The sequence below is a fragment of the Bos mutus genome, chromosome 26, assembly GCF_027580195.1.
Source record: "Bos mutus isolate GX-2022 chromosome 26, NWIPB_WYAK_1.1, whole genome shotgun sequence".
In the NCBI taxonomy this organism is placed as follows: domain Eukaryota; kingdom Metazoa; phylum Chordata; class Mammalia; order Artiodactyla; family Bovidae; genus Bos; species Bos mutus.
Window position 1 is genome coordinate 32,472,433 of NC_091642.1, and position 13,006 is coordinate 32,485,438.

Sequence of the window (13,006 nt, forward strand, 5' to 3'; positions counted from 1 at the left end):
AGGTCTATGGTGGGGCTAATGGTGACCTCCTCCAAGAGCTTCCTAAGTGATCAATGCAAAGAAATAGAGGAAAACAATAGAATGGGAAAGACTGGAGATCTCTTCAAGAAAATTAGAGATACCAAGGGAATATTTCATGCAAAGATGGGCACAATAAAGGACAGAAACTGTACAGACCTAACAGAAGCAGAAGATATTAAGAAGAGGTGGCAAGAATAAACAGAACTACACAAAAAAAAGATCTTAATGACCCAGATAACCATGATGGTGTGATCACTCACCTAGAGCCAGACATCCTGGAGTGTGAAGAAAAGTGGACCTTGGAAAGCATCACTACAAACAAAGCTAGTGGAGGTGGTGGAATTCCAGTTGAGCTATTTCAAATCCTAAAAGATGATGCTGTGAAAGTGCTGCACTCAATATGCCAGCAAATTTGGAAAACTCAGCAGTGGCCACAGGACTGGAAAAGGTCGGTTTTCTTCCAATCCCAAAGAAAGGCAATGCCAAAAAATGTTCAAACTGCCTCACAGTTGCACTCATCTCACACGCTGGCAAAGTAATGCTCAAAATTCTCCAAACTAGGCTTCAATAGTTCATGAACTGAGAACTCCCAGATGTTCAAGCTGTATTTAGAAAAGGCAGAGGAACCAGAGATCAAATTGCCGACATCTGTTGGACCATCAAAAAAGCAAGAGAGTTCCAGAAAAACATCTACTCCTGCTTTATTGACTACACCAAAGCCTTTGACTGTGTGGATCACAACAATATGGAAAATTCTTAGAGAGATGGGAATACCAGACCACCTTACCTGCCTCCTGAGAAATGTGTATGCAGGTCAAGAAGCAACAGTTAGAACTGGACATGGAACAACAGACTGGTTCCAAATTGAGAAAGGAGTACATCAAGGCTGTATATTGTCACCCTGCTTATTTAACTTATATCTGGAGTACATGATGCAAAATGCCAGGCTGGATGAAGCACAAGCTGGAATCAAGATTGCTGGGAGAAATATCAATAACCTCAAATATGCAGATGACACCACCCTTATGGCAGAAAGCAAAGAGGAACTAAAGAGTTTCTTGAGGAAGGTGAAAGAGGAGAGTAAAAAGGCTGGCTTAAAACTCAACATTCAGAAAACTAAGATCATGGCATCTGGTCCCATCACTTCATGGCAAAGATATGGGGAAACAATGGAAACAGTGAGAGACCTTATTTTCTGGGGCTCCAAAATTACTGCAGATGGTGACTGCAGCCATGAAATTAAAAGGCACTTGTTCCTTGGAAGAAAAGCTATGACCAACCTAGACAGCATATTAAAAAGCAGAGACATTACTTTGCCGACAAAGGTCCGTCTAGTCAAAGCTATGGTTTTTCCAGTAGTCATGTATGTATGTGGGAGTTGGAGCATAAAGAAAGCTGAGTGCCAAAGAATAGATGCATTTTTGAACTGCAGTGTTGGAAAAGACTTGAGAGTCCCTTGGACTGCAAGGAGATCAAACCAGTCAATCCTAAAGGAAGTCAGTCCTGAATATTTTGGCCACCTGATGCAAAGAACTGACTCCTTAGAAAAGACCCCAGTGCTGGGAAAGATTGAAGGAAGGAGGAGAAGAGAACCAGATGGTTGGATATCATCACTGACTCGATGGACATGAGTTTAAGCAAGCTCTGGGAGTTGGTGAAGGACAAGGAAGCCTGGCGTGCTGCAGTCCATGGGGTTGCAAAGAGTCAGACACAACTGAGCAACTGAACTGAAAGTTTGAGAAGCACTTAAGCCCTGGTATAGAACTGTGTTTCTTAAATTTTGCAAATTAGAACCATATAGGGAGCTTCTAAAGTTCTGATGCCCCCACTGCATCTTATGCCAAGTAAGTGAGAATACCTTGGGTTGAAGCCCAGGCATAAGTATTTTTTTATTATGGTAAAATATACATAACATAAAATTTACTGTTTTGGTCATTTGTAAGTATTTGATTCAGCGATATTAAATACACTCTTGTTGTCATACAAACATCACTCCCATCCATCTCCAGAGCTTTTCATCTTCCCAAACTGAAACTCTATAACCATTCAACACTAACTTCCCATTCCCCTCTCCTCCCAGCCCCTGGTAACCACCATCTACTTTCTGCCTCAATGAATTTGAGTATTCCATGTACTCCATATAAGTGGAATCATACGGTATTTGTCTTTTGTGACTGGCTTCTTTCACTCAGCATGATGTCTTCTAGGTTCATTCATGTTGTAGCATGTGTCAGAATTTCCTTCCTTGTTAAGGCATGTCATATTCCATTGTAGGTATTTGCCACACTTGGGACATGTAGATTGATGCACACTTGGGCTCCTGTAACTTGCTTGTGGCTATGGTGAATAATACAGTTACAAACTGGGGTATACAATTATCTGTTCAAGTCCCTTCTTTCGATTCTTTTGGGTATATACCCAGAAATGGAATTGCTAGATCACTTGGTAATTGTTTTTTGGACTTTTTTGAAGAACTGCTGCTGTACAGCAGTTTTCCACAGCAGCTGCACCATTTTACAGTCCCATCAGCAATGCATATGGGTCCCAATTTCTCCACATCCTCACCAACAATTGTTATTTTCTGGTTTTTTGATTATAGCTATTCTAATGGATGCAATGCTATGCTAAGTCACTTCAGTCGTGTCCAACTCTGTGCGACCCCATAGACGGCAGCCCACCAGGCTCCCCTGTGCCTGGGATTCTCCAGGCAAGAACACTGGAGTGGCTTGCCATTTGTGTTATCTTATTGTGGGTTTGAGTTGCATTTCCCTAATGATTAGTGACATTGAGCATCTTCTTTTATACTTATTGACCAGTTGTGTATTTTCCTTGAAGAAATCTTTATTCAGGTCTTTTGAATTGGGATCTTTTGTTGTTGTTGAGTTACAGGAGTTCTTTATATATTCTGGATATTAATCCTTTATCACATATATGATTTGCAAATATTTTCTCCCATTCCATGGGTTGCCTTTTCACTCTATTGATAGCATCCTGTGATGCACAAAAGTTTTAAATTTGATGTAGTCCATTTAATCTGTTTTCTTCTGTTGCCTGTGCTTTTGGTGTCATAGCCAAGAAATTATTTTCAGACATGGGTATTTTTTAAAGCTCCTCAAGTGATTTCATTATACAGCTAAGGTTGAGCAGTGTGTCTCAAACTTTAATATGCATTTAGACCACCTGAAATCTTGTTAAAATGCACATTTTGATTTATTAAGTCTGGGGTAGGGCCCATGACTCTGCATATCTAAGAAACTCCTAGCTGATGCTTATGCTACTGGTCTGGGGACCACTGAGCAGCCAGGGTATAGAGGAGCATTTCAGTGATTTCCTTCATCTGAGGCCTGAGATAGAGGGGGAATATTTGCCAGGCTTTTTCCTAAGTTTCCCACTATACCTCTTCCCCAACAGGCCCTCAGCTGACCCTCTAACTTTCAACTGGTGCTGAGCAGCCCTGGTGGGTACACTAAGCGCCTTTGGCATAGCAGAAAAATTAAAAATAAAGGACCTGTTCCCCCCACTCCACTCTCAGCCCACCCCCTAGGGAGACCATCCACTGGTCTGCCTCTGCTCAATGCATTCACTTCCACGCTAATGATGGCCAGTTCCTGTCTGGCCTTGGCCCCTGTAAGGAAACCGCTATAGAGCTCTGCTGAAAAGCTGTTTGGCTCAAAATATATTTATTAATAATATGCTCAGAAAGGAAAACCACACAGGTTGGTCTGAAGTTTATGGAAAAAGCTGGGGAGAAAAACTGCCAAAGGCCTGCTTCTAAAAAAAATTAATTAATCCATCATAGAATTTTAGAGCCAGAAAGGACCTTTAGAGATCTACTCCCAAACCCTCATTCTGGAGAAGGAAGCTGGCACCCAGTGAGGCTATGACTTGCTCAAGGCCATCAAGCAAAATAGAGGTCAGCCCATAGGTGTGTTATTTCTTTTCAGTCTAGCTTTAGGTTGCGTGTGTGCTAAGGCACTTCAGTTGTGTCCGACTCTTTGCAATCTCATGGCCTGTAGCCCGCCAGGCTCCTCTGTCCATGAGGATTCTCCGGGCAAGAATACTGGAGTGGGTTGCCATTCCCTTCTACAGGGGATCTTCCTGACCCAGGGATCGAACCTGGTTCTCTTATGTCTCCTGCATTGGCAGTTGAGTTCTTTACCCACTGAACCACCTGGAAAGCCCAGGTTTAGGTTATTTATATGGAAACGGATAACACAGAGTAGCTACTTCTTTCAGATGGCTCCTTTAATTAAAGCTTTTACTTTTCAAAAAAAGATAAATCAAGAGGCTGGATTTTTGCCCTTCATGGCCTTCATTAGAAAATCTCTACCTGATGTTTATATGACCCTAATAGGACCCTTATACGACCTACCACTCCCTGGTGGCAGTGACCCAAATTTCAGGCACAGTGCTAGGAGGAACTTAAGATCTTCTAGAAGGCATGCTCAGTACTGCTTTTCCTTCCATGTCCATTGCAAATGTTGTAAGCTGTTCACAGTACTCTTTCAAGCCACTGCCAATCAGTTTGGCTGTCAAGCTGAAATTCATTTGCCACCCCTACACTAGAGTTCATACCTTGAAAAGCCCTGTGACCTTCAGATCCACCCTACATTTCAACATGTTTATACTGGTTATTAAATACTCTTTAGCTTCTCATTACCCCACCCCACCCCAGCTGCTCATTAATCCAATTATGAGTTCCCTTTATCCAACCAAACTTCTTGCCAAGATGGGGTCTCTCGGAGTGATGTGTTTGTCTTTGGTGATTAGACAGCGCAGTAGATGATGCTGTCATGTTCAGACATCTCTGTAATTGGGACTGACCTCACTCTGATAGTGCAACACCCAGCATGTGCCCTCTGAACACGGTTCAAGAACTTCCTTCCCAGGAAGGCTCACCGAGGTTAGTTTCTACGCTGCAGTTGGAGCCCTGCCCCTGTGTCTCTCTTCAGCCTCTCCAGTGAGGCATTAGAGGGGCTTCTGAATCACGTTTAGCTCTGAAGACAGTGCCTGGGCCTTTCCTTTTGATCTCTTGGTTCCGAACTGGAGAAAGCTCCTATGCTGGCAGGAGTGTCTGTCTCCATCTGGGGAGTCAGTCTTCAGATCCTCTCTTCATTAAGACATCAGCCTCACTCAGCCTTGCTCTTGGCTGCCAGACACACTGACAAGCCAGCAGGAAAAGCTCCATCAGGAAGAGGTGTGCCGCCCTCTGAAGGCTTTGCCTGGGGGACTGGACCTGGGCAGACTTCGTAGGACTTGTCCCAGGGGAGCCTTTGGAACACTCTGTGAGCTCTGACTCTAAGCCTGCAGGCAGCATCTCAGGGTGGTGCCGTCTCTAGTGTTCTAAGTGTCTTCATTGCTCACGAAAGGAGAGGGTGGAGTCCTTCCACTTCCTTGGCCATTCTCATTCGTCTCCTGGGTGGCTGCCGCCAGCTCCCATAGCCCCAGGCTGTTTGGCAAAACCCTGAGTTATGTTAGAAATATAATAATGAATTATACAATGGATTATACATAATTAATTTATAATAAAACACACACAATGGTTTAATTTCTCCGAGTGAATGATGTGCCGCCCGCCAGTTCCTGCTGGGATGCATTCCATAACTGACTGCTTCCTGGTCTGGAGGCGACGGCCAGTGGCCCTAGGGAGGGACCTTGGCAGGGGAACCTTTCAAGTCACAGATTCTGTCTGGGCTACCTCTGGGTCAGTCCCACACAAGGATAATCCTTTACTTTCTCTGCTATTGTGGATGTGGACCCTCACGGGGGTCTTACCTGTCCCTGGATCATCTGAGATCTGTTATTTTCTTCTTTCTCCCAGAGCATGAAAGATGCATGTGTATTTCTCCTTCCCTTCCTTCCTTCCCTCCCGAATATGTGTTGAGTGTCTCTTATGTGCCAGACACTGTCCTTGGCTTGATGTGCATCCATGAACAAAACAGACCACGATCCTTGCCCTGGTGGAGCTTATGTTCTAGCTGAGGGAAACAGACACTAAATAATAAAACATGATGAATGAGGAACTCATCTGGCATGTTATAAAGTGACAGATGCTGTAGAAAACAAAAAGGCAGAGGAGCATAAGGGTGACCTCAGTGATGGGGGCAGCTCACAGTTTGAAAGAGCATAGCCAGGATGGGTCTTGTGGAGAAGTGGTAGCCTAGGGTTTACCAAGCCCTCCAGGAAGCGGGAAGAAAGGCACTTCCATGCCAACCTGGGATTCGATTTTCCTGGGCCGCTTTCCGTCAGTAACATTTGTAACTTCTGGTTTCAGATGTTCCAGGTGTTTCTATTCCTGCTGCTGCTGTGGTTTCTGCCCCTGACTGAGGGGTCCCAGGGGGCTGAACCCATGTTCACGGCAGTCACCAACTCAGTCCTGCCTCCTGACTATGACAGCAACCCCACCCAGCTCAACTACGGAGTGGCAGTGACTGATGTGGATCGTGATGGGGACTTTGAGATCGTTGTGGCTGGGTAAGTGCCTCTTACCTTGAGTTTGACAGATATATCAGTCAGCTTTTGCTACAATAGGGCCGGATAACAAATAACGCCAAGAACCCAATGGCTGGCAAGAACACACATTCTCACTCACATCGGTCTTGGCTGGGCTCAGCTGGGGTCTGGTAGGCTGCATCCTTGCCCTTTTGCTGTAGCAGTGAATTGGGATGGAGGGTAGACTGGAAGAAAGCGATTTGATCCACAGGCTTTCCAGAGAGAAGATTTGAATGCTGTGCTTCAAGGCATTCTGTTCATATTTCAACTGCCTTAATTATACCAGTGTTACTTCCTTACCAATGAGACTGTAGAATCTCTATATGGGAGGGGCTTGAGGGTAGCAGTTATGATAGAGGGGGATGCTCAAAGCTGCCTTTGCATGGCATTTTACACAAGATTAAGAAATCATTAATTGCCTGTTTCAGAGAAGGGAGAAATATGGGGGTGAAGAGGGATGGCTAAAATCCCTCTAAACCATGCCTTGGTACCTCTGCTCCCTTCTCTCCTGAGAAGCAACATTGTGTAGCAAGAAAAGATTTGTGTTCATGCCCTAGATCTACAGCTTTCTAGTTGCATGACCTTGAGTGAGCACCTTGTGCCCTGAGATTCAGATGTATCATCTGCAAAAATGGGGATAGCAATGCGCTTCCTTGTCCTGTTAAAAGCTTTAACAGGCTATTGCACCTGACAGTTCATTGTAAGTTCTGCCAGTTGCCATTAATAATCATTATTTATGGAGCACAGATATGTGCCAGACACCGTGCTAAGCCTTTCACATACACTGTCTTATCCTCCTGACAACACTATGAAGTGAATAGACAAGAAGAGGAAATTACGGTTCAGAGACAGGGAGTGACTTGCCCTCCATCAGGTAAATAGTAAGAGGATGAGTCAGGATTTGAACCCCAAGGCTCCGTAACTATAGAGCTGCTTAAGTACATTGTACAAAGTTTAGTTATCACTGCAAAAATCAGCCAATCAATAAAAACACAACAGGGGCCTGTCAACCTCATTCTGGAAGGCCCGAGTTTTTATGGCCGCACTGAACAAAGTAAATGGCAAGTAACATTATTTGTAGCCATTGCATGTAACAGTAGAAAGTATTGACTTTGGAACCAGAAAACCTGGTTTTAATCCTGTCCCATCCAATAATTGTGTTCCATGTGCAAATTACTTAAAGTGGGGAAAGCTCCACCTTCCACATCTGTAAAATGGGTATGTTGAAATCTACCCCCGCCTACCACACATGGTGAGGATCAGTGGTAATGACGTATAGACAAGATACTTTGTAAGTGCATTTCTTCCTTTTTTTATTCTACCCCCAAAAGAGTAGAAATTCCTAGATTCTAGGTTCTCCTGGAAGTCTAGATTAGTGGCTGACAAACAGAACTTTCTATGATGATGTAGAAGTTCTATGTTGGTTCTGTCCAATATAGTGTCCACGGGCATGAGACTGTTGAGCACTTGAAATGTGGCTACTGTGACCAAGGAACTGGACTTTATTTCATTGTAACAGCACAGCTCTGGGACATCAGAAGGAAAAACTAGAGAGCAGAATGTGATAGAAAAAACGGAAACGGTTGTAATGATCCCCTTATTACCAGATCCCCTTATTACCTGTGCAGGTTTGGGGCCAGGCAGCTTGTCTGTGTTCAGGTCTGTGGCTGTCCAGTGACTGTCTAAATCCAAAAAAAGTCTTCTTGGCCAAATCCCGCCAACTGGAGCCTGTGCCCACTGCACCAGGGTCTCTGGGTGAGGGGCTGTGAGGCACTCCTGAGATGTTCTGGTTGGTCCTGCCTCCTGCCAGGTGACACCAGCCTCCCTCTGTAGGCACTGGGAGCCAACAGAGGACAAAGAACAGTGAGGCAACTTCCCTGCTTCCCATCCTTCCCTCCTCTGGGGCCCCTACAAGTTACTGTGATGAGTAGGCTCTCCTTTCATCTTGGACGGTGGGCCACCACCTCAGATTTCCATCCCATCCAACCCTTTGAGTTGCAGGGGATGGTTACTGCATCTCCTGAGCATCCTGCTTTTTGCTTTCCCAGTGCTGGGCATTCGCTTCATCTTCTCTTTCTTTTATTTTTTTAAAATAATTTTTAAAATTTATTTATGTGTTTGTTTTTTATTTTGCTGGGACTTCACTGCTGTGAGGGCTTCTCCGTAGTTGTGATAAGTAGGGCCTACTCTAGTTGCAGGGCATGGACTCCTCATTGCTGTGGCTTCTCTTGTTGCAGACCATGGACTTCAGGGTGTGCAAGCTTCAGTGGCTGCAGCATGTGAGCTCAATGGTTGCAGCTCCCAGACCCTAGAACAGGGGCTCAATAGTTGTGGTACACAGGCTTAGCTGCTTCTCAGTATGTGGTATCTTCCTGCACTAGGGATTGAACCCTTCATGTCTCCTGCACTGGCAGGCAGATTCTTTACCACTGAGCCACCAGGGAAGCCCTCCCCTTTCCTTTATACTTATTTGTCTGGTCTCAGTTGTGGCATGCAGGACCTTAAGTGAGGCACTTGGGCTTCTCTCCAAGTGTGACACGTGGGCTTTGTTGCCCTGCAGAATGTGGGATCTTAGTTCCCTGACCAGGGATCAAACCCACATCCCCTGCACTGGACGAAGGATTCTTAACCACTGGACCACCAGGGAAGTCCCTCATCCTCCTTTCCAATGAAGCTTTTTCACTTTCTGTTCCAAGGAACTCAATAAATTTACTTTTGTGTCTTCTCCGGTAGAGAAGCTAGATCATCTTTCATAGGCAGTTTAGAGTAGATGTCCAAACATCTACACAGGAAGCTTGCTGCTTCCTGTGGGGCCTGCAGCACTTTGGAGTCAAACTCCAGAAAAGCAACCCAGACCATCCTGAATCAATCATAATTCAGGGAAAGATTGAGCCAGGCGGCTCCTAACTGAGAAAGTTTGGATTGCTGGGTGTTCTAAAAGATGATATTGGCTCACCCCTAGCAAAGGGCTTCCCAGGTGGCATTAGTGGTAAAGAACCCGCCTGCCAATGAGAATCCACATAAGAAATGCAGATTCAATCCCTAGGTCGGGAAGATCCCTTAGAGTAGGGCCTGGCAACCCACTCCAGTATTCTTGCCTGGAGAATCCCATGGACAGAGGTGGCTGAAGGGCTATAATCCATAGGGTTGCAAAGAGTCAGACAAGACTGAAGCAACTTAGCACGCATGCATGCACCCCCAGCAAAAAAGAAGAGTTGCACAGAGGGCAGGATGGTGAAATTGGGCAGCCTCCCAGCTCTAGGTCAGGCCTTCTTTGTGGCTGTTATGAAGCACTGTGAATTCTCAGAGCGTCAGAAAGACACGTTCTAATTTAAGTACCAAAATACATTCCAAAGGCAAATTATAACTTTTTATTATCTTCAGCTCAGGATGATTTGTCACTGTCTTTCTTCTTTGGGCTGGATAACCAGGAGTTGACTATACAGACATATTTAAATCAGAACCTTGGGAGGTCATTCGGTCCACCCCTTGCCTTCCAGTAAGGTCACACCTATGGGTTTTGGAGGCTCCATTTATTTAAAGCCTTTCAAGGGAATGTGTGCAAACTTTTCATAATCCAGCTGAATAACTTATGTTAAAAAATCTTTCTGATTAATCTCAACCCGTCATATTTGAGCTTAGTAAGCCATTTCTTTTAACTTTTGCCTTGCTATTATTACCTTTGAAGATATAAACCAAGTAAGTGGTCACTACCCTTTCAGATAATGACAGCTAGGATCATTGCTCGGCCTTTCATGCCCTGTGGACTCCTTGGCAGTATTTCTGATTTTGACTTTTATTCAGTTCCATCCACCCTACACCCATATTTGGAGTTTCCCTGGTGACTCAGGCAGTAAAGAATCTGCCTGTAATGTGGGAGACCTGGGTTCATCCCTGGGTCATTTGGGAAGATACCCTGGGTCGTTTGGGAAGATACCCTGGGGAAGGGAATGGCTACCAACTCCAGTATTCTTGCCTGGAGAATTCCATGGACAGAGAAGCCTGGTGTGCTACAGTCCATAGGGTCAGAAAGAGTCAGACACGACTGAGCGACTAACACATACCAGTATTTAACTCTGTTTCCTTCTCTGTTTGATGGTAGAGGCTGTTTAGGAATCACATAGAGGGAATTGAAACTTTAAAAAATGGAATGTGAATGCCTTTACGTGGGCACCTGGGGTCCAGCTCCTGAGAGGCACACTCTCTATTATCGTATAGACCTTTCCATTAGCTGGCCCCTGAAGGCATCTGCGTTTCAACCCCTGGGATAATGGCCAGCTCTTCAGTTTATAAGACGCGCTGTACTTGAACTTGTCTTGGATTTGTTGACCTTGTAGCGTGTCTGATTCCAGCCCTGTTGCTTTGAGTATTTACTCTTTGAATAGGTTTGTTTTGTTTTGCTTTCTTGGTATCCTCATTCTGAGTATTGATGGCATTGATTTTGAACATGTTGCGGGTGAGTTTGTGTTGTACTTCAGAGTCCTACGTTAATTGTGATGGAAGGCGTGTGCTTTCATCCGACCCCGGGAGGAGCAGACAGTGACCGCCCTTTGTTCTGCGGGGATGGGGGAGGGAGAGGGACGGCTCTGCTCCTCCGCCACAGCTGGGCGAGTGCCTCCGCATGTGGAGGGCTTATCTGTTAACCGGCAGGTGCGTGATTGCGGGTCTGCCTACAGTCTCTTCCCTGCGGGGTGAGGGGAGGATTTGATCACCCCCGGAGACGTTGGTGCACGAACAGACCATTGAAGATCTTCGAGATGAGTTCCCTGGGTAAATAAAAAACCCGGTGGCTCCTCCTTTTCTCAGTGGAACTAAACACCCAATCTACAGTCTCATGCAGTCTGGAACAGAATCCCTGTTGGTGTCAATCTTGCACAATTCCTTCAGAGGAGCTTTTGCTTCCTGGGATATCCCCAGAGGTCTGAGATAAACCCTCTACACTGTCAGTTTCCAAGAAGTTTTCCCCAAATGGAAAGATTGCAGTGGTTGTAAAATTTAAATTACGATTTAGATCAGTTTTTATACACAAAGAGCATCCACTTGATAAAACCTTAGTGCATTCCTCACACTCGGAAGGGTTTCATTTAAAGGGATGCTACATATTGTAAACCAGCGTTTCATTTTTTCTTAATTTTGTAACTATGTCAGAAGACTTTTAAAATTTACTAAAATTAATTGAATTACTTAAAAGGCAAACTGATTCAATTACCAAATTAGTCATAATAATATGAGAGATATTTTTGCCATTATAAGTAATAAGAACAATGATAAAGAATGATATATTTATCTATGATTTAACCAAAGCAGCATTTATGGATTTTATTACAAGCATCTATAGATATATGTGGTATCTATAGGTGGCGTCATCGACTCAATGGACATGCTACTGCTGCTACTGCTAAGTCACTTCAGTCGTGTCCGACTCTGTGCGACCCCATAGATGGCAGCCCACCAGGCTCCCCCGTCCCTGGGATTCTCCAGGCAAGAACACTGGAGTGGGTTGCCATTTCCTTCTCCAATGCATGAAAGTGAAAAGTGAAAGTGAACTTGCTGAGTTGTGTCCGACTCTTAGCGACCTCATGGACTGCAGCCTACCAGGCTCCTCCATCCATGGGATTTTCCAGGCAAGAGTACTGGAGTGGGGTGCCATTGCTTTCTCCACAATGGACATGAGTTTGGGCAAATTTGAGGAGTGACAGACAGGGAAGCCTGCTGTTCTGCAGTCCATGGGGTCACAAAGAGTTGGATACAACTTAGTGACTGAACAACAACAGCAACAACAGATGTATATAGTATGTGCAGATAGATATAATAGATAGATGTCGTATTCATATACATATATTAGATGTATGTAATAAGTATAAATATATATTGTACATATACATATATATATACACACATACTTTTAACAAAATAGGAAAAATACTTTTGAAATTTTAACCTTAACTTTTATGAAATATAATGTAATAGATTTGATCATCAGTTTTGACAACCTGAAGTTTAGATTATTTCAGTTTCTTTTTAAGTTTAAGATACATTTTACATTTTGATAGCATGAATATATTTTCTTGCAAAAGAATCCATGCAATGTAGATAAAGAAAAATTCCATCTTTATCAACCTCCCATCCCTATTCCAAGCTCATCCCAGTTCTCTTCCAGAATAGCAATTGTTTCCAGGTTGATGCTTATGGAAATTTCTGTTACATATATATTTTTTAAAAATATATAATTTTGAAGGGTATCAAACTTTTGTTTCAAAACTTGCTTTTCTTCAGTGTGTAAATATTCTTTGTTCTAATATGTGGATCTAACTTAATTTTTTTAACTTACTTTGTGGGGATGTACCACATTTGTTTTGCCACTCCTGAAGTGATATTTAAGCTGTCTGTAATCTGTGACCATTGCAGACAATGCTGTACTGCACATCCTTGCACACATATGCAGATATTTCTCTGGGATAGATACCAAGAAGTGGAAATGCTGGGAGTAATA

At 43.9% G+C, this 13,006-nt stretch overlaps 1 protein-coding gene across 1 annotated transcript in view; it reads left to right on the top strand.

The window, feature by feature from the left end:
- The window catches only part of CRTAC1 (cartilage acidic protein 1), a 152,029-nt gene that overhangs the window by 15,103 nt on the left and 123,920 nt on the right, over positions 1 to 13,006 (top strand). The window contains exon 2 of the mRNA XM_070363326.1: positions 6,296 to 6,495. Within this exon, the coding sequence (XP_070219427.1) occupies positions 6,296 to 6,495 (200 nt within the window). The remainder of the gene's footprint in view (positions 1 to 6,295; positions 6,496 to 13,006) is intronic.